The 21,199-nt window shown below is 46.2% G+C and overlaps 1 protein-coding gene across 17 annotated transcripts in view; it reads right to left on the bottom strand.

Annotated features, from left to right (window-relative positions):
- The window catches only part of TAOK3 (TAO kinase 3), a 159,737-nt gene that overhangs the window by 71,431 nt on the left and 67,107 nt on the right, over window positions 1–21,199 (bottom strand). For all 17 annotated transcript variants that reach the window (XR_012787695.1, XR_012787697.1, XM_075568080.1 and 14 more), the window contains 6 exons: window positions 11,138–11,233; window positions 9,378–9,586; window positions 8,810–8,881; window positions 8,628–8,729; window positions 7,962–8,007; window positions 5,514–5,610 (listed from right to left, as the gene is read on the bottom strand). Coding sequence is in view for 15 of the 17 variants with exons in the window: in XM_075568080.1 (XP_075424195.1) it covers window positions 5,514–5,610; window positions 7,962–8,007; window positions 8,628–8,729; window positions 8,810–8,881; window positions 9,378–9,524 (464 nt within the window). In the remaining 2 variants the exon portion in view is untranslated. The remainder of the gene's footprint in view (window positions 1–5,513; window positions 5,611–7,961; window positions 8,008–8,627; window positions 8,730–8,809; window positions 8,882–9,377; window positions 9,587–11,137; window positions 11,234–21,199) is intronic.

Genomic DNA, 21,199 nt, shown 5'->3' with positions numbered 1-21,199 from the left:
CTGGTCCTACAGGGTTAGGGGGCGTGTATGTTAGGTGAGTTTTCATGGAGCATACAAAAGGTCTGAAAGCTGGGGGACGAGCCTGATGGTGCATGGTAGAGAATACCTGAGAGAGGGGGCATCACAGAAGAAGTCTTTATAGGCGGGAGTGAGAAGTGGGAGGGCATAGGCAGTGCGGAGTGGGCACTTATGGGAGTATTTACAGATGAGGGCTGAGATTTAAGGGGGCAGCATCATTTAGAGCTTTCTAACTCAGTGGCAGGATTTTTAATTTCATTCTAGAGGATATGAGAAGCCAGTGTAGGGATTTGCATAGTGGAGCAGCAGAAGTGAAGGTAGAGGAGTCTGGCAGCAGCATTTTGGATTGGAGTTGGGACAGTCTGACAAGGGGAATTCCAACCAGGAGAAGGTTACTATAGTCAAGCTTGGACAATAGGAATGAGTGAATTAGGACTTTAGTTGCATCACGAGTGAGAAAAGGGCTTTTCCTACCAATATTTTGGTGGTGGAGACGGCAGGACTTGGTGAGGAACTTAATATGGAGGGAAGAGTCAAAGATGACCCCTGGGCACCCTAGTTTGGGTGTTGATGAGATTGTGACATTACTGACAGGGAGGGAGTTTGGGGTTAGGGGCGACAGTGGGAGGGGGCCAGATTAGTAGTTCTGTTTTGGACCTGAAATTTCAGGCAATGGTGGGAACAAGCTGACTGATTGGGGAGGGGGAGGGTCATGTGACTGTTTAAGCTGTATATAACAAACACCTTTCCTGCATCTTTGCAGGAACTGCATTAGGCATTAGACAGTGAGGCATTTAAAGTGAGGTTTTTAAGTGATAAACACAGTTAGACTACAGTTTGACTAGAGGTGACTGGGGACTGCTTCTTTCTGCAAACTCTTTAACTCAAGACAACAAACGGTAAGCTATTCAGATCACACTATGATCCCATGCTTGCTAACCTGCCTATTTCAACCCCCCACCCCTTTACAACTTATTTACTGCAGTCTCTCCCAAAACTGACTGCACAATAACACTGAAACCCTGAACTGACTCTAGCATTGCAATACAGCTAAACATTTGACAAGGAACAGGCACACACCTGCTGTTAGTCTGCTCACACTCACTCTGCTCACAACAGCTCCTTGCAGCACTGCCTACCTCTGGCATCATGAACCTGCTATGTATTTTAACTTTTTTCTTTCTCCTGGCCTCATGGAGATGTTACTCCCTCTATACACTACAAACTCCTCCATCCTGCCCCACACCCAACATCACCATACACCCTGGACTACTCAAAAGCCTTGCACTATCTACTGAATGTTGGTGGAGAACTCTAAAAACCAGCACACCAACCACTGCTCACTCTAATGGAAAGCACCACACATCTACAACTTGCAAACAACTACCCAAATTTCTACTCATACTATTACTCTCTTTAGCAGGTGATATTGAAACTAACCCAGGTCCTCCCGTTTCAGCTCTGTCCCATGCCCCTGAGAATTCCACCTTTAAATTCCAAAAAGGGCTATCTGTCGCCCATATAAATATCCGGAGCCTGCTGCCCAAACTGGATGAACTAAGGGCATGGTGCCTTATGCATAAACCCAAAGCCATCGTTCTTACAGAAACATGGCTATCCCCTAAAACCCCTGATGCAAATATTGCCATTCAGGGATACTCCATTTTTAGGAGACATAGGTCAAAGAGAGAAGGAGGGGTGTTATTTTATATTGCAGACACCTTACAATTTACACTGTTAAATTGCCCATCAAGTCCACCCTCTTTTGAAACTCTAGTTGGCAAAATCTGCCTCCCCTTTTCTAAGCCAATCTTGCTTGCTGGCATCTACCGCCCCCCTAAAGCCCCTCTACAATCCTTGACTGATATCACCCAGTTTCTTGGCTCCATTTCCTCTCTGAATGAGAAGGGTGAGCTGCTAGTTCTAGGAGATTTCAACTTCAATTGGCTTGACCCTAAAAACCACAAAATCCAGATACAACTCAAGTCACTTAACCTATCACAACTCATTTCCCAACCCACACGGATAAACCTGAAATCGCATAACCATTCCTTGCTAGACTGGATTCTCTCCTCAAACCCCAGCAGAATCCGATCCTCTGGCATCCTTCCTGATATTTTCAGTGACCATGCAATAGTGTACTGTGTAAGGAAAATTAAACCACCCCATTCAAGCCCTAAAGTTCTCCTCACTACAACATTTAGAAACTTTAACCCACAACAGTTTCTGGATGACCTTACCAACTGCCCATGGCACAGAATCGATTTAATTCCCGACCCCGATTCTGCGCTCGACTATTTCCAATCCGAGTTCTTAAAACTCTGCGATACCCATGCTCCACTACGCAAAATAAGGGTACGGGGGGCCCACCTTCCATGGGTTACACCTGACCTTATAGCACTCTACCAGTTCAGGGATGCCTTGTGGAAAAGCTACAAAGTAACTGGCACTACCAAGGATCTCAATCACTACAGATGCATGCGGAACATGTGCACAAGGCAAACAAGGCATGCAAAAGCACAATATTACTCTGACAATCTCCACCAAAATACATCAACCCAGCTAACTTCTGGAAGGTTATCAACAATATATTCCAGCCTCCAAACCATCAACAAACAAGTAATATCACTAAGGGGGATATTACTCTGACAAACCCCACTGACATTGCAAATGCATTCAATGATTACTTTGTGGGGTGTGCCACTAACTTATTAGCGAAACGCAGCACAAACCCCAAACATGAATCTCATCCTGGGAGTATCCCTACAGTCCCACCCCCTCCCAACACTGCCCACAATTTTCAATTTAGCCCAGTATCTGAAGAGGAGATTACACAAGCGCTCCTCAAACTAAAATTAAGCAGCCAATGTGGACCCGACTTACTACAATCTAGGTTCCTACGACTTGGTGCCCCAGCCATTGCCAAACCAATTGCGTCCATAGTCAACTCTATCCTGTCTGCAGGCCATATCCCTAAGACCTGGAAAACTGCCAGAGTTGTCCCAATCTTCAAAAGTGGGGACAAAAACACTGTCTCAAACTACAGGCCAATCTCACTTCTCCCAATTCTATCCAAAGTAATGGAAAAATGTGTCCACTCCCAATTAAGCGATTTCTACACCAAGACAAATTTCCCTAGCCAATTCCAGTCTGGGTTTCGTCCCAAACACTCCACCGTAACTACCCTGCTAAAAGTTTGCAATGAAATCCAGTGTGGAATGGAACGGGGACAACTCACTGGTGCAGTATTCCTAGATTTTGCAAAGGCTTTTGACACAGTTGATCATGTTATCCTGCTTAACAAACTCCAGAGCTCTGGAATAGGGAAACATGCTTTAAACTGGTTTCAGTCCTACCTATCAGGAAGATCCCAACATGTGTCCATCTCGGGCTCTAACTCCAACCCCCTGGATATCACCTGTGGTGTCCCGCAAGGCTCTGTTCTGGGGCCCCTACTCTTCTCAGTGTTCATTAATGATCTTCCCACAGCTTGTAAGGAAGCCTCAATACACATATATGCAGATGACACAATCCTATATGCACACAGCCATAGCCTCTCTGACCTACAACACATACTTCAGTCTGACTTTTTGAGACTCGAAAACTGGATTTCCCAAAACAAACTGTTTTTAAACACTGACAAGACTGTAACAATGGTATTTGGGACCAAGACTAAATTTGTAAAGATTCCAGTGACTGAGCGCCTGATTCGAATCAACGCTAACACCACCCTAACACCTGTCACTAGTTTTAAATACCTGGGCTTATGGTTTGACTCCCACTTAACATTCGGGATGCACATTGATACCCTGACAACCAAGACCTATGTCAAACTAGGGGTACTTTACAGGAACAAATCCTCCCTAAGTCTCCTGGTCAGAAAGCGTATCGCACAGCAGATGCTAATGCCAATTATTGACTATGGAGACATAGTATATGGCTCGGCCCCTCAAACCCACCTTAGCAAACTTGACACCCTCTACAATTCAATTTGTCGTTTTGTTCTCCAATGCAACTACAACACACATCACTGCGAAATGCTCAAAGAACTAGATTGGTCATCACTAGAGTCTAGGCGCAAAGTTCACCTTTCCTGTCTCACTCTCAAATACTTTCTGGGCAAGCTACCCAGCTACCTGAACAAGCTCCTCACCCCTACCACATGCAGCACCTATCACCTGAGATCAGACTCCAAAAGACTGTTCATGGTCCCAAGGCTCAACAAAGTATCCGGACGTTCCTCCTTCTCCTTCCGTGCACCCAAAAACTGGAACAACCTACCAGAGACTCTCATATCCACCACCAGCTTAAGTTCTTTCAAATCTAAGGCTGTCTCACATTTTAACCTGGTCTGTAACTGTTTCATACGCTCATAATATATATTTTCTTTAACTGTGCACGCAATGTCTTGTATATAATGTATACCTTGTTCATTTATGTAACTGTACTTGTAACCATGTATTATTTGTTTTACTCTGTGCCCAGGACATACTTGAAAACAAGAGGTAACTCTCAATGTATTACTTCCTGGTAAAATATTTTATAAATAAATAAATAAATAAAATCCAGGAGGAGTTTGCAGAGACAGTTGGTATAACAATTAATCAACTATTGTTTGTCAACTGAGAAACATGCTTTATAGGTTCAGGAAAATGGGGGGGTGGGGTGGGAATGAATCTTTTTCAGGCTTTCAATGAAAGATTTAATGCTACTTACTTATTTATTTGTCCGATTTATAAAAACACAAATCACCTGATTTAACGTAACCTAAACATACTGTATCAGTTAGTTCAATTCAGTCCTAAATGGGATAGTAAGCTAATTATGTTTCTATTTATTTCCTATTCGCTTTTCTACTACTATCTCAATCTGGTTTGCTGTAGTCTAATCATGCATTATGATCTAGTCCCTTAATGGGTAAATTAAATACATATATGCCATACTGTCAGCTTGATATCAAGTTAGCATATGTATCTTGTGTACAGAAGGGAAGACTAGGAGCATGGGTTTCAGACTAGCATCAGCTATAGGACCACAGAAAATAATACATTTTATCTCCAAGAATCTCATGTACCAAAAATATAAAGAACAAACTATATGAGCTTCATGAAAATAGAGGCTCATACCTGAGTACTTATATGTACAGTGTAATGCATCTTGGCATCTCTCCTTTAAAAAATCACCACCCAAAAAAACAATAGTTATACAAATGTAAAACTGGATTTGTGGATGATGGCTTTAAAATGGTCATCTTGCGCTATGTACTACCTACCAATTAGATTGTAAGCTCTTTGTAACAGGGACTCCTCTTCCTAAATGTTATTTTTTCTGCCTGAAAACACCTTGTTCTCATGTTCTGTTATTTGTATTATTTGTTATTTATATGATTGTCACGTGTATTACTGCTGTGAAGCGCTATGTATATTAATGGCGCTATATAAAGACATACATACATGCATACGGACTACACAGTATTACTTGGTAAATACATTTACCTGTGAATCATGTTGTGAGAATGCAGGTAGGCCAGCCCCTGCAAGGCACCATGTGTAATGGCAGCTATTTCCACTTCCTGAAGTGGCTTCTTATGAACTACAGGATAAGCAGAAAAAGAAAAGACAAAATGGAAAAATTGTTTACAACAAACAACCGTTTAGTCTACATGTAAGTAGTGTTCAGTGGCTCAACGCATCTTTTTTTCTGCTACACTACCTGCACTTATTTTGTAAATATCAATGGTGTAGGCACAACTGCATTGGCACAGGCACATATTGGGGGGAAAAAAAAACAAAAAACACCTGTGGATCTTTGCTAAATACATCACAAAAAAATGATGGGCACCATTGAAACAGTTACTTGAAGCACAGGTGCCTATGTACTGCTTAACCATGGCAGATTACACAATTCTTTAACACACATGCATAAAGTGTTAAAACCAGTTAAAGGGATTACAATTAACAAACTGCTTGAAAATGAAGCGGGCGCTGCAGTAACCAGCAGGGACCAAGCCTAAGAGGATAGGATGGAACAGAGAAATGCAAAAAAATGTGTGACCAATTTAGGGTTTCTTTAGAATTGAAGAAATGGAAGCATGATTAAAAGCATAATCAGTACAAGGGAAAGAATATTATGATAACAAAAAAAAAGGTATATAAGTGTACATATAATTTAAAAGAAAAAAATAATTCTGCAATTTGTCATTTATTCAAAATAACTTTAGTGACTATTTAGTGCTGCATTGTCACATAAATCAATCTGATTTGTAATCAAATCTTATTTGCAAGCCATAGTTACAAGTACAAAATTATATACTTGGAAAGTTCCATGTAGCAGTTTTAGAGTTGCTTGTACAGTAAGACTGCAGTTAAAGGGCCTTTAATAAATCACAAAATAGCATTTTATTTAAGTTAACAGCTATTGTCCTCCAATGCAACTACAACACATCACTGCAAAATGCTCAAAGAACTAGATTGGTCATCACTTGAGTCTAGGCGCAAAGTTCACCTTTCCTGTCTTGCCTTCAAATACTTTCTGGGCAAGCTACCCAGCTATCTGAACAAGCTCCTCACCCCTACCACATGCAGCACCTATCACCTGAGATCAGACTCCAAAAGACTGTTCATAGTGCCAAGGTTCAGCAAAGTATCCGGACGCTCCTCCTTCTCTTACCGTGCACCCCAAAACTGGAACAACCTACCAGAGACTCTCACACCCGCCACCAGCCTAAGTTCTTTCAAAACTAAAGCTGTCTCACATTTTAACCTGGTCTGTAACTGTTACATACGCCTATAAAATGTATTATTTTGAACTATGCATGCAATGTCTGTATATAATGTATACTTATACTTATACTGGTCACTTAATGTAACTATGTATTTGTCATCATAACTCTGTGCCCAGGACATACTTGAAAACGAGAGGTAACTCTCAATGTATTACTTCCTGGTAAACCATTTTTATAAATAAATTAATTAAAAAGGCATGACTGTTTAAAAGACTACTCCTTTGTAGTGGGCTTAACATTTTAACATAATAAACTCTATTGAAAGAAGAGGGACTAGTAAAATTGCAACACTGTTCTAAATTAAAACACAATGCTCTGAGCTGGCACAACCGAAACTTATGCTGTACAATAAAGTAAATACAGGGCCAGGTTTTCTACAGAGGCTTCCATACAGATCAGTGAGAAGCATAGCTCAGTTACAATCGTTTACAGAAGCTACAAGCAAGATGTTGGAGATGCTGGAAAAAGAACACTTCAGAAATGATGGAGTAACTAGTGGCAACTCTCACAGGATGATTACAAGATAAAAAGATATACAAGAATTAATAGTATAAATAGTTTGTGCGGGTTAGAGAACATCAGCTGAATAATCTTCACTGCATGCTTGCCTTCTATTTTGTACTGTATTATTAATAGTAGACTTGCCCTAATCCTGAAATGGCTATATACTACTTACAGGCATACCCCGGTTTAAGGACACTCACTTTAAGTACACTCGCGAGTAAGGACATACATTCAACAGCACCATACCAATGTCCGTACGCTCGCTTCGTGAGTACGGACACTTACTCTGCCCTACAGACCGCCGTAGTAGTGACGCGCTGATTCCCCTCACCCAATAGGCAAACGCCAGCTCGCGCATGCGCCTGTCAGCCCGTCCTGAACAGCAATAACGGCTCCCTACCTGTACCGAAGCATCGATAAGTGGGAAAAAGGTAGTGCTTCATTTTAAGTACATTTTCGCTTTACATACATGCTCTGGACCCATTGCGTACGTTAATGTGGGGTATGCCTGTACTGTACTCCATGCTAGTTACTAATTTATCTCAAAGACATATTTATTTTCCATACGATTTTATCAGGAATCCACAAAGGATTTGCAATGAACAGAAAGGTGACGGAGATACAGTACAAGGAAAACAAGAAACTTTACTCGTACCTTCTAGCAAATCTGATGCAGATCCCAAGCAGTACTCCATCACCAACTGTAACAAAATCAGAAAAACAATGCATCGTCAAGGATAGTAACATACTGTTAATCTTGCAGGAATGATCTGCACTTCCACTGCAAGACAGAATAAAAGAGCCAAACTGGTTATGTCTATCAATATGGCTGTAAGGAATAACAATTCTTTTGATTTTTTTTCTACAGCAACTATTTATTGGAATTATTAATGTGATATAAATGGGAAATGGATCAAAAACCACCCTATTGTCTTTCTGAGATCCAGGAAGCAAAAACAACTATTTTTTTCTGAAGCTGGCATAGTCTTATATAAAAAGAATTAAGGTATTCATTATGCAACAAACAGAGCATGATACTGGTGCTCCACAAAATGTAAAGAAAATACAACCTCTGGAAAAATAAATAAATAATAATTTAGGTGACTTACAGCAGTGGAAAAATTATTTTAATTGACAGCTGCATTTTAGAACTGTTGTACCACGAACTGACACAAAATTAACTGCCACAGCAGGAAGTTTCAACCAGCATCCTGTCCAACCATCAGTCACAAATTTATTTATCATGGGGTCCCAAAATATGCATACAATCAATTTCCCTACTGGACAACAGAAACCATTTCACCAGAAAGACTTAACTCACCCATGCTGTGTGTTCTTTCAAGTAGCATCCCTTGAATTCAATAGAGTTGGGGTGTTTCAGCTGTTGTAGAAATTTCACTTCCTTGATTATATCTTGCCATTTCTGTTGGAAACCAATGTGGATTAGTCGGTTATATCAGCACAAATACATAGCTGTTGCATGTTAAAAGAGGTTTCTCTTACCTCGTTCATTTGCTTCCCACTGTACGACATTTTTTTAACAGCCACCACCTCATTCGTTCCAGAGTTAGTGGCCTAGATGTTAAATGAAACAGACTCATATTAGGCACAATATTGCTATTACACTTCTCATTTATTGGGATTGACAAGGTGGTTATTGTGCATTATCGTTAAATTACTTCTAGTGTTCAGGATATACAGTATTGTTAAAGATTGTAAACCGACATGATGTTAAGCAAAAATATATTTGGTCTTAAAAACTATATATCACATCCTAAATTGAGGAGAGATGGAAGTAGGCACCATGGCGTAAAGTTTCAAACATTGGTTTACAGCCCAGAGAGATATAGATATATCTACACATATATATATATATATATACACAAGTTTGGGAGATGTAGTGTATGGCCCTAACAAAACACATAGCATGGTAGAGATGACCTGAAAAACCTAAATCTAGAGGCAGCAGAAGCGATTATACCCAGAACTGTATGGCCTTGTTGAAAACAACATACATTGATTCCATTTTTTGGGATGGGTAAAATCAGTTCAGTACAACCCTGTTACTTACAAAATAAACTGCTCCGAAACTGCCATGTCCAATTTCATGTAGATCCACAAATATTTTCTCTGGATCCTCCTTACAGAAGAGGTCCATTATGTCGGGATCCTTTACCACCCCCCTGCGCATCTTGGAAGGTATTGGAACCTCACTCATCCTTTAAATTCCTGTTTTGTTTTACGCTACATGGAACGTGCATCTGGCTAAAAGTTCAACACCTGAAGAAAGGAAATCATAGTCTGAATCAATCTTACAGCATTAAAGCAGCACTTCCCCCTGCATATTGATTATTAAAAGAGTTTCCACAATACTGTACTGTAGGAGGACGGCTTTCATCTTAATAGTTTTATTTCCGTTTGCTGTTTTTTTATTTTTTTTTTTAAACCTAAATGTTATGGCTGCTAATGCCCTCGTGACATTAGTAAACTTCAAAAAGTACCGTATCTGAGAAGATTAAAATAGGACATTATGTCTGTTATATTTGCAGCCTGCATAAAAAAAAAGTGTTGGTGTCCATTACAGTGGAGAAAGTGAGAATACACAGTAGGAGTTGCCATGTGGGCAAACTACTGCAGGCTCTGGGCCTTAAAAAAATAAAAATAAATAAAGGTTGGTAAAATCTCATTGCTCTCACTTAAAAAAATATGCCATTGGGGGGGGGGGGGGTTGGGATGAGGGTGGGGGAGGGAAAGCACCGTTAAATATACTAGGACGGGGAGAAGCAGAGGATAGGGCAAGTTTGTTCGCACTGAACGCAGAGTGAGCCTTGGTGTTTATACTTGGGTCAAAGTGTAACCGCAAAGAAAGCACAATATGGGCAATAAGGAAGTGTAATTTTAGGGCCATTATCTTACAATTTGTTCTAGGCAACTCATTTCCTGCTTCTCATTTGGGGCATAATCCTTTTTACTCTAGTTTACAAAAAAGAAAACAAAGTGTTATTTATTACCTTTCAATAACGTTTTTGACATCTGTATATGTTCTTAACTTTTTCTATTAACAAAAATAAATAAATAATGATGACTGCTGCTCTCTTTATAGCTAGCGTTACCAATATAACTTCCTTCTTTTTGTGGTTATGGGAAGTCCTGTTGATGCATGATGTGTTTCCTGCACTCATTGGGCAGACAAGATTCTTTGTACGTGTGTGCAAATTCAGATTTCTCTCATACAAAAAACACAATTCATAAAACGTACACATACCACACAAGGGCATATGAACTTGGTGATAAACATGTGGTCTGACAAACACAATAATAAAAAACAGCAGGCTGAAACTGTACTAATGACAGACATGTCTAATAGGTTAAAGAAATAGATAGATATATTTGAAGTTTATTCCGGCAATGTTTGTATAGATTGCACCCAGAAGTTTAACAACTCATGTAATGCCCTGATTTCTGCTTAACCATTCCCTTATCTTTGACATTGTTTTCATTGAACTGTTATTGGGGGGGGGGGGGGGATGAGAGTTGTCATCTTGCTTGCTTCAACCTCAGTAATAATAAAAACAGATCTGTGCACACCCACTGCAATGGGCTATCTACATAATGACACAGCATAAAGATATTTTGCATCAGACCATATAAGGGCCAGGTTAATTTAACAACTAAAGAGTCAGTTGAGAGGACAAATGAGAAATAAGGCAGAGACAAGGGAAGTAAAACCCAGCCTATATTTCACGTTACAGTTCATATACATTTCAGAAAAATAATTTTACTCAGAACCAGTTAACCAGCAGTGTATAGACATTTGTTTTCTCCAAATACCTGTATTTTTTGTGCCACAAATCATACTATATTATTCCAAATCTATGTAGTAAGTTCATCTTCCCGATCTTCCAAGGTGATAAATATAAATGAGGTCTGAAAAGAATAACAGGAAGAGACTGTTATAAGACGTACTTAAAAAGCTTGTATCTATCATTGGAAACAATGTTAAGGGAATCAGTAGTTTAGACATTGAATATTTTTCGAATACCTATTACAGATTTCACAACTAGGTGAATGACACAAAACAAACTGTACTTGAATAGTGATATGATAACAGATCTGGCATGTTTACGGTGTACAGACTGGTATGGAATGTATAGGCGCTAGCACATCCATATTGCATTTCCTTGGATGGGTTGAGATACGAATATAATGACCCTAAAGTAAAAAAAAAATTGTAAACGAACAAATAAAAACAGAGTTGAGGTGAATGCAGTTACAATTTAACCAGAGGATGTGCTAAACTTTAATGATCTAGTAATTGCTAATCATATAGTATACTATAACAATTAAAATCAGTTTATACACCTGGCATCTATATAATAAAATCAATAGACAATAAATTATTACAAATAAACTTGTTCAATGTAAGGCTACGGCCGCAGTGAGTGTGCGCGTGCGGCGGAGTGTCTGACGGTGCGTGCACATGTAAAAGTTGCGATCAGTGCACTTGCCACTCACTGACTTTCTGCGATTTGATGCACGACTAGGTGGTGTGGCCATGACGTAACATCCTCTTCCATTGGTTGAAATGTAACTCACTGTGATTGGCTTTAAAACATCTGCGGTATCATTGGTTTACAGGAAACCACATGATGCCGTCGCTACGAGAAAAGACAAAATCCTTGTCTTTACAAAATGCGGTCGTGTATTGCGCTTTCTACAGGCGCGTGCAGGTAGCTACTGGGCCCGTCCCCATAGAGGGTCGTATAAGGGGGTCTCTGAAGCTGAACCCCATTAATTTCAGCTGTCGGACTCCCTGTTTCCTGAGATACTTACCTCCGTAGTGGGTGTCGGGAGCCACTACAGCAGGTGTGGGCAACCTATTTTTCAATGTAGCCACAGGTGTGATGATTGAAAAGTGAAAAATCGCTACACCGTGTAAAAATTGAGAAATTAGGTTGCTCAATCGAACATTTAAAACAACACAGTTTGTCTGCTTCCCTCACCTCAGCACTATCACCCGCTGCTGCTTCCCTCACCTCAGCACTATCACCCGCTGCTGCTTCCCTCACCTCAGCACTATCACCCGCTGCTGCTTCCCTCACCTCAGCACTATCACCTGCGGCTGCTTCCCTCACCTCAGCACTATCACCCGCTGCTGCTTCCCTCACCTCAGCACTATCACCCGCTGCTGCTTCCCTCACCTCAGCACTATCACCTGCGGCTGCTTCCCTCACCTCAGCACTATCACCTGCAGCTGCTTCCACTCAGAAGTGTATGTGCAGAGCTCCAGGCATTTGGTAAGGAATCAGCTTTATTCTTTCTTTATTTGTTATATTTTGGCTTGGATCTGTGGGGGAGTATACTGTGAGTATACTGGGAGTTTTATAGAGGGTTTTGGGTGCATTTTCAGACTTAAAAACCGTTTTTGGTTTTCACCCAGGGGCTGCAGTGATTTAACCCAGCATAGCTGCAGTTTAGCTGGCTGGAAAACTGCAGTCTCCCCCCCTATCTCCTCCCTCACTACTGGAGGTTTTTACTGGTTGTTTAAACTTCCAATTTCACTCTTTTGTTTTTCTTAAGCCTGATTCCTTTTCTAACTTGCTATTGAGAGCTCTGTGTCTTTTCTATAAAGACTTGTAAATTGTGGTGTTTGCTTACTATAACAGAGAGAGAGTAACCAAAAAGGGGAAAAAAGATTTAAAGCTGCAGCAGGTTTTAAAAGCTGCTGTTTTTTCCCCTTGCAGAGAGATCTCTTCTAAAAGAGAAAGTTTTTCTCTCAATACCTCTCTCCCTAAGCAATACCTTCCCCTGACTTAGAGGCTTATTTGTTTATCATGCCTGGAAAGGGGAATAGGACAAGTGCGGCAACAGGGGCGACGCCCGGATATAGAACACCAAAAACTGTGGCCCCTAGGAGCAACACTCTTAGTCACAGCCCTAGGCCTGGTCCTTCCAGTGCCCTGGCCACGCCTCCCCCAGCACCTGTTAGCAGCGTAACCCCTGCTGTCCCAGTTCAAACATGGGCGCATGTGGCAGTTGCAGGCGTTAACCCCAGCAACAACAATGCTGGGGCCACGCCCTGTTTGAGCAGGAAGCTTGGGGTGAGGTGCCCAATGTCACCTGGCCTAAACATGGAGATATATGTGAGGGCTGTGGCTGATGTGGTGGGTCCCTCTGCTGTGGTGGCGGCCAGCAAAATGTATGGGAGGGGCATTTTCTTCCTTCGTACGCTGGCTGCCACTCACTACCTGGTGCAGAAAGGCATCAGTGTAGGGGGGAAATACATCCCTATGGAACCCATGGAGGGGTTAGGCACAAAGGTCATTCTGTCAAATGTGCCCCCCTTCATCCCAGATTGCCTCATGAAGCCGTACCTGCAAGCCCTGGGAGACATTAAGTCCCCCATAATAAAATTATCTTTGGGCTGCAGAGATAGGGCGCTGAGGCATGTACTCTCATTTAGGCGGCAGGTACAACTGCTGCTGCCAGGGAGCAATGAATCTGTGGAGGGTTCGTTTAGGGTGCCCTACGAGGGCATAGAATACACTGTGTTTTATGGCACGGAGGGGGTTAGATGTTATCTGTGCAGAGAGCTGGGGCACACTCGTAGGAGTTGCCTCAGAGGGAACAGAGGACCCATACCAACTCCTGCACCCGCCCCTCCCTCTGCCAAGACACCTGGTACCGCTGTGCCCACCACAGCGGGGCCCTCAAGGGCTCAGGTCCCTCCTGAGACCGCAGGAGATGTCGCTGTCCCATCCGGAACAGTGACTTCTGCACCTCTTCCTGGAGAGCGGAAGGAAGGAGAGGGGGTCGCCCTGGAGCGGCCAGCCTCTGTTAGCGCTGTCTCCCCCCAGGAGGAAACACCCTGTGCCGCTGCACCCACCGCAGCGGAGCCCTCGGGGGCCCAGGCCCCCGCTGGGACCACAGGAGATGTCGCTGCCCCATCTCGGACAGTGACGTCTACACCTCTCCCCCAAAGAAAGAGAGAGAAGGAAAAGCCCTCGAAGGCCCAGGCCCCCTCTGGGACCGCAGAAGATGTCACTGCCCCATCTCGAACAGTGACATCTGAACCTCTCCCCAAAGAACAGAGGGAGAAGGAAAAGAGCTCGAGGGCCCAGGTCCCCCCTGGGACCACAGAAGATGTCACTGTTGCAACTCAAACAGTGACATCTGAACCTCTCCTCTCAAAAAAGAGGGGGAAGAAAAAAGTCACCCCAAAACAGTCACCCTCTGTCGCTGTCCCCCCCCAAGAACCCCCTAACCCCATTGTAAGCACCATACAGGGTGAAGGGGAGCGGGAGGAAACTCCTGCTATGGAGACAGCGGCACCCTCTCCTGGGAAATCAATCCCCAGGAAGAGCAAATTTAAAACCAATAAGAGGGTGATTGAGGAGGTTGAGAGTGAACCATATTATGTTTACCCTCTGAAGTCACGGAAGCGGAAAGAAAAATCAGTTCCGCACAAGGTGGTCCTGTCCGACCCACTGGTTGGGATTAACCAGTGTAAGCCGGATCCCACAAATGTTCAGCCCCCCCCCCTCGAATTTCTGGAGGGAATGCAGCTGGAGGTACCCGACGCCTCTGGGGGCGTTGGGGAGCCTCCCAGCGCCCCTCTCGGTTGGAGAGCATCCCCTGGAGAATTGTGCTTCGGTGAATTTGACATGCCGAGTGCACCTATCTTCAGAGCCAGCCAAGATCCCCCTCCGGCTGTACCGCCTTTGGGTGACGCACATAGGGATAAAAAGCCCCGGTTTGCGTCACCAGAGGAAGGAGATGGGATAGGGCTGACCCCCGTGGATGAGGGTTTGGAGGGTGTTGTGGTGAGCACTTCCGATTACATCTGGGAGTTGTCTGACCTGAACCCTCTTGGTGCAGAGTTTTGGGCAGGCACTTTGTTGGGAGTGAACGCTGGGAAAGACCCTCCCAATGAAGCCCTTGCTAAGGAGTGCCCCCCCATGGTTGGTGAGAGCCCTCCCGCGGATGGTGGGTGCCCTCCTGCGGATGGTGGGGGCCCTCCTGCGGATGGTGGGGTCCCTCCCGCGGATGGTGAGGGCCCTCCCGCGGACGGTGGGGGCCCTCCTGCGGATGGTGAGGGCCCTCCCGCGGTTGGTGAGTGCCCTCCCGTGGGTGATGCGAACACCCGTGGCATGTGTGCTTCTGTGGCCCCCGAGGACTCTCGGGAGACCACTGCCTCTGCCATGCCGCCACCAGCTGCCCATGAACAGCCTGACTCGGGGATGGAGGTGGAGAGCACAGTGGACCCCCTCGTGGAAACACCGAGGAGGGGATCCAATCTAGGGCTGAGAGAGGCCCCCGCAGAGAAGGACGGGTGTCTTGAATTCTCCAGCCAAGAGGAGCCTGGGGAGTTGGGGCTCAGAGGGGAGTCCTCTGGCACCATGGAGTCGGTGGACTCCTCGATCCCCATTATCCCTGCCCGGGAGCTGGATAGTTTCCTGGATGATACCCTCTGTAGACATGGACATACGAAGGTGCAGTTGGCCCTTGAGAGGTGGAAGGATGCTTCGGTCATTCTCCAATCTCTCAGAGTATACATCAAGGCTAACCACAAGGCCAAACTTTCCGGGACTATCGAACATACTCGGGTCCTAAAGTTTAACAAAGTGTTGCGAGAGCACGTAAAGGCTTCTCGGGGTATAGTACCCTGAGCGCCTATGGAAGCAAGACTCTTGATTACCAATGGCTTTGAGCATCGGTACGCTAAACGTTAATGGATGTAAGGACGGGTTTCGAAGGTTCCAGGTACTCTCCTTTTTACAAAAGGGAAAGTATTCTGTGAGTTTCCTGCAGGAAACCCATACCACTCCAGAGGCTGAAGCCAGCTGGCATCTGGAGTGGCGAGGCAAGGTCTTTTTCAGCCACCTCACTTCGACATCTTGTGGGGTGGTGACCCTGTTCTCTGAATCCTTTCAACCTGAGCTGCTGCTTGCCAAAGCTGTTGTTCCAGGTCGCCTTTTGCATATCAGGGTCCGACACGAGGACTACACGTTTAATTTCCTGAACGTGTATGCTCCTGCCAACGGACCCCTGAGAAGGCAGTTCTTCGTCAGAATGTCTGAATACCTGGAGACAGTCGACGCAGACGAATACGTGGTGCTCGGGGGTGATTTTAACTGTACCCTCGAGGCTCGGAAAGACCGGAATGGTCCGGAGCCACACCCGTGTTCTGCGTCGGCCTTGCGGGAGGTCATCACCCGCTACTCCTTGGTAGACGTCTGGCGAGAACAACATCCTGAGGCATCCACTGAGTTCACCCATGTTAGGGTGTTTAGGGGTGAACGGATGTCCTGGTCCCGGATCGACAGGCTGTATATTTCCAGCCACAGCCTGTCGCGAGCCCAGTCCAGTGCCATTAGGCTGGCGCCGTTTTCAGACCACAATTGTGCGTCCGTGACGGTGACGCTGCTACCTGCAGCACCCTCGGCCGCATATTGGCACTTCAACAATACGTTGTTGGAGGACAAGGGGTTTGCGACGACGGTCCGAGACTTTTGGATGGCCTGGAGAGGTTGCAGGTCAGACTTTGCCACGTTAGAGCAGTGGTGGGACGTGGGCAAGGTTCATCTGCGCCTCGTGTGTCAGGAGTACACAAAAGGTGCCAGCAGGCGGCGCGATGCTGAGATCGAGGCCCTCAGGGAGGAGGTGCTCGATCTCGAGAAGCGGCTGTCTGTGGCAGGAGACCAATACCTGCAGAGTATGTACGTAGAGAGGAAGTGCACTCTCCGGGACTTGGAAGATCGGAGAGCTCGGGGGGCGTATGTGCGATCCCGTATCAACTTCCTTCGAGAGATGGATCGCGGGTCGCGCCTCTTCTACGCGCTGGAGAAAAAGAGGGGAAACCGTAGACATATCACATGCCTGTTGGCAGAGGACGGTACCCCTCTGACTGACCCGGAGAGCATCCGGGACAGAACCCGGAGATTCTATGTAGATCTTTTCTCTCCGGAGTCCATCCAGCCAGATAAATGCAGGGTCTTATTAGAGGGGCTTCCCACGGTCAGTGAGGATGGAAGGGAGCCGCTTGAGTTACCTTTGACTCTGGCCGAGCTCTCTGAAGCCCTAAGTCTCATGTCCCACGGAAAAGCGCCGGGGCTAGACGGGCTGACTGTGGAGTTCTTCCAGTTTTTCTGGGAGATGCTGGGACCTGATTTCACCGAGGTCCTAGCCGAAGCCCTGGAGATCGGTGAGATGCCACTTTCGTGTCGGCGGGCAATACTGTCTTTGCTGCCGAAGAAGGGGGATCTCCGTCAGATCTCTAATTGGCGACCGGTCTCACTGCTCAGCACGGACTATAAGATCGTAGCCAAAGCGCTTTCGCTGAGGCTCAAGTCCGTGCTGGCAGAGGTGATTCACCCCGACCAGTCCTATACTGTCCCGGGCCGGAGCATTCATGACAACATTTTTCTGGTCCGGGACCTGATGCACTACGCGCAGAGGACTGGTCTGTCACTCGCCTTCCTGTCCCTAGATCAGGAGAAGGCATTTGACAGAGTGGATCACCGTTACCTTATGGAGACCCTGCGGGCGTTTGGCTTCGGCCCACAATTTGTGGGCTTTCTCCAGATGCTGTACGCCTCTGCAGAGTGTCTGGTGAAGATCAACTGGTCCCTGACGGCACCTTTTGTGTTTGGTCGGGGAGTACGTCAAGGGTGCCCCCTGTCTGGGCAACTGTACGCGCTGGCCATTGAGCCCTTCCTCTGCCTACTGAGGAGGAGGCTCACCGGGCTGGTGCTGCGGGAGCCCGACATGCGAGTAGTCCTGTCGGCTTATGCCGATGACGTGCTCCTCGTGGCCCAGGACCTAGATGATCTAGAGCGGGCACAAGCGTGCCAAGAGGTCTACACCGCGGCCTCTTCTGCTCGGATCAACTGGTCCAAGTGCTCCGGCATGTTGGTGGGTCCCTTACAGGTGGACTCTTTGCCCCCCACGTTTCGGAATGTCTCGTGGGAGAGCGATACTCTCAAGTATCTGGGAGTCTACCTGTCTGCTGCGGAGGACCCGGCCCCAGAAAACTTCAGTGATCTTGAAGAACGGGTCATTGCTCGTCTGGGGTCATGGGTGTATCTGTCAAGAATGCTTTCCCTTAGGGGAAGGACCCTGGTGATCAACCAGCTGGTGGCCAGTCAGCTTTGGCACCGGCTGATAGCCATGGGTCCAACCCCCGAATTTATCAACAAGATCCAGAGGAGGTTGATGGATTTCCTCTGGATGGGGAAGCATTGGGTCTCTGCGGGAGTTGCGTGTCTCCCTTTGGAGGAGGGTGGACAGGGAGTGGTGTGTGTCCGCTCCCAGTTACACACTTTCCGCCTCCAGTACCTGCAGAGATACCTATTCGCAGATCCGTCTCCGCAGTGGTGCCAGCTGGCAACCAGTTTCTTTCGCCAGCTGCGCAATATGAGGTATGACCGGCAACTGTTTATCATCAGGCCTGAGGGTTTAGGTAGAGACCTCTCGGTGCTGCCGGCATACTACCGGGACTTACTGAAGGCCTGGAAACTGGTCTCCGCGACCAGGAAGGAACGGGCGGCGGGGGTTGATTTCCTCGCTGAGCCCCTGCTGTATAATCCGGCAGTGGGGGCTCGGATGTTGGATTCACCCTCTATTTGCCGCCGGCTAATCCTGGCGCAGGTGACCAGAGTCGGGGATCTCCTGGACTATGAGCGGCGAGACTGGGTAGGAGCAGAGGAGCTCGCGCCCCGTATGGGTCTGCTTACTGCCCGCGTCCCTCGTCGTTTGATCCAGGAGATTAAAGATGCCATCCACCCCGACTCACGCACCTTCATCGAGGGGGTTTTGCAGACCGGAGAGCCTTGTCAACCTATCAACTTCAGCTCTCCGAATCTTTGCGTAGAACCCAAACCAAGGCAACCCCCTCGAGTTCCTATCTCCCCAAACCTCAGCAGGTTGGGGGATATGTCCCCGGCATGTTTTCGCGGCATGCCGAGGAAAGTCCTGTATTCTCTGGTGCTCCATATAGTGCACTACCTCGCCCTTGTCACCCGCCCAGATACCATCTGGAGGCGGGTATTTTTTGGGAACGAGGACGAGAGACCCCGGTGGAGAGAGCTCTATTCAGCTTTGGTTCCCCGTCCCGCCGGGGATTTGAGTTGGAGGGTCCTCCACGGTGCACTGAGCACAGGAGAGTATTTGGCACACTTCACGGACTCCCCCGCCGCCTGTCCCTTCTGTGGCGAGCGGGAGTCCGTATTCCACATTTATCTGAGCTGCGCCAGACTGCAGCCCCTCTTATCCACCTTGAGGAGCCTTCTTCTGCAGTTCTGGCTGGGTTTTTCCCCTCATCATTTTATTTTTGGGTGCCCAGTGTCCCGAGACAATAAGCCTAGGGATCTCCTAGTTAACCTGCTCCTGGCAGTGGCTAAGGTAGCCATTTACAAGACCAGGAAGCAGCGTTTGGAGAAGGGGGTCCCAACGAACATCGTGGCAGTGTTCCGGGCGCTGGTGCACTCCCGTATTCGGGCAGAGTTCACGAACGCCGAGTCCGCTGGGACGGTTTCGGAGTTTACCTCCCAGTGGGCGTTAGGCGGGGTGCTCTGCTCGGTATCCCCCATCAGGGGTTCTTCTGAGTTAACCCTTCTTTTTTAAGTGCATTCCAGTGCACTTGCTGATTCCCTTATATATTTGTTTGACTGGTTTTTCTTTGTTCTACTTGGCAACAAGTAGAATTGCTGTTTAACTGAATTGGCCGGCTTCGCCGGCCAATCAGTATTGAACCAGATCAAAATAGGCTGCTTCCCTCACCTCAGCACTATCACCCGCTGCTGCTTCCCTCACCTCAGCACTATCACCTGCGGCTGCTTCCCTCACCTCAGCACTATCACCTGCAGCTGCTTCCACTCAGAAGTGTATGTGCAGAGCTCCAGGCATTTGGTAAGGAATCAGCTTTATTCTTTCTTTATTTGTTATATTTTGGCTTGGATCTGTGGGGGAGTATACTGTGAGTATACTGGGAGTTTTATAGAGGGTTTTGGGTGCATTTTCAGACTTAAAAACCGTTTTTGGTTTTCACCCAGGGGCTGCAGTGATTTAACCCAGCATAGCTGCAGTTTAGCTGGCTGGAAAACTGCAGTCTCCCCCCCTATCTCCTCCCTCACTACTGGAGGTTTTTACTGGTTGTTTAAACTTCCAATTTCACTCTTTTGTTTTTCTTAAGCCTGATTCCTTTTCTAACTTGCTATTGAGAGCTCTGTGTCTTTTCTATAAAGACTTGTAAATTGTGGTGTTTGCTTACTATAACAGAGAGAGAGTAACCAAAAAGGGGAAAAAAGATTTAAAGCTGCAGCAGGTTTTAAAAGCTGCTGTTTTTTCCCCTTGCAGAGAGATCTCTTCTAAAAGAGAAAGTTTTTCTCTCAATACCTCTCTCCCTAAGCAATACCTTCCCCTGACTTAGAGGCTTATTTGTTTATCATGCCTGGAAAGGGGAATAGGACAAGTGCGGCAACAGGGGCGACGCCCGGATATAGAACACCAAAAACTGTGGCCCCTAGGAGCAACACTCTTAGTCACAGCCCTAGGCCTGGTCCTTCCAGTGCCCTGGCCACGCCTCCCCCAGCACCTGTTAGCAGCGTAACCCCTGCTGTCCCAGTTCAAACATGGGCGCATGTGGCAGTTGCAGGCGTTAACCCCAGCAACAACAATGCTGGGGCCACGCCCTGTTTGAGCAGGAAGCTTGGGGTGAGGTGCCCAATGTCACCTGGCCTAAACATGGAGATATATGTGAGGGCTGTGGCTGATGTGGTGGGTCCCTCTGCTGTGGTGGCGGCCAGCAAAATGTATGGGAGGGGCATTTTCTTCCTTCGTACGCTGGCTGCCACTCACTACCTGGTGCAGAAAGGCATCAGTGTAGGGGGGAAA

The sequence above is a fragment of the Ascaphus truei genome, chromosome 13, assembly GCF_040206685.1.
Source record: "Ascaphus truei isolate aAscTru1 chromosome 13, aAscTru1.hap1, whole genome shotgun sequence".
In the NCBI taxonomy this organism is placed as follows: Eukaryota; Metazoa; Chordata; class Amphibia; order Anura; family Ascaphidae; genus Ascaphus; species Ascaphus truei.
This window is presented reverse-complemented; position numbering and strand designations above follow the sequence as displayed.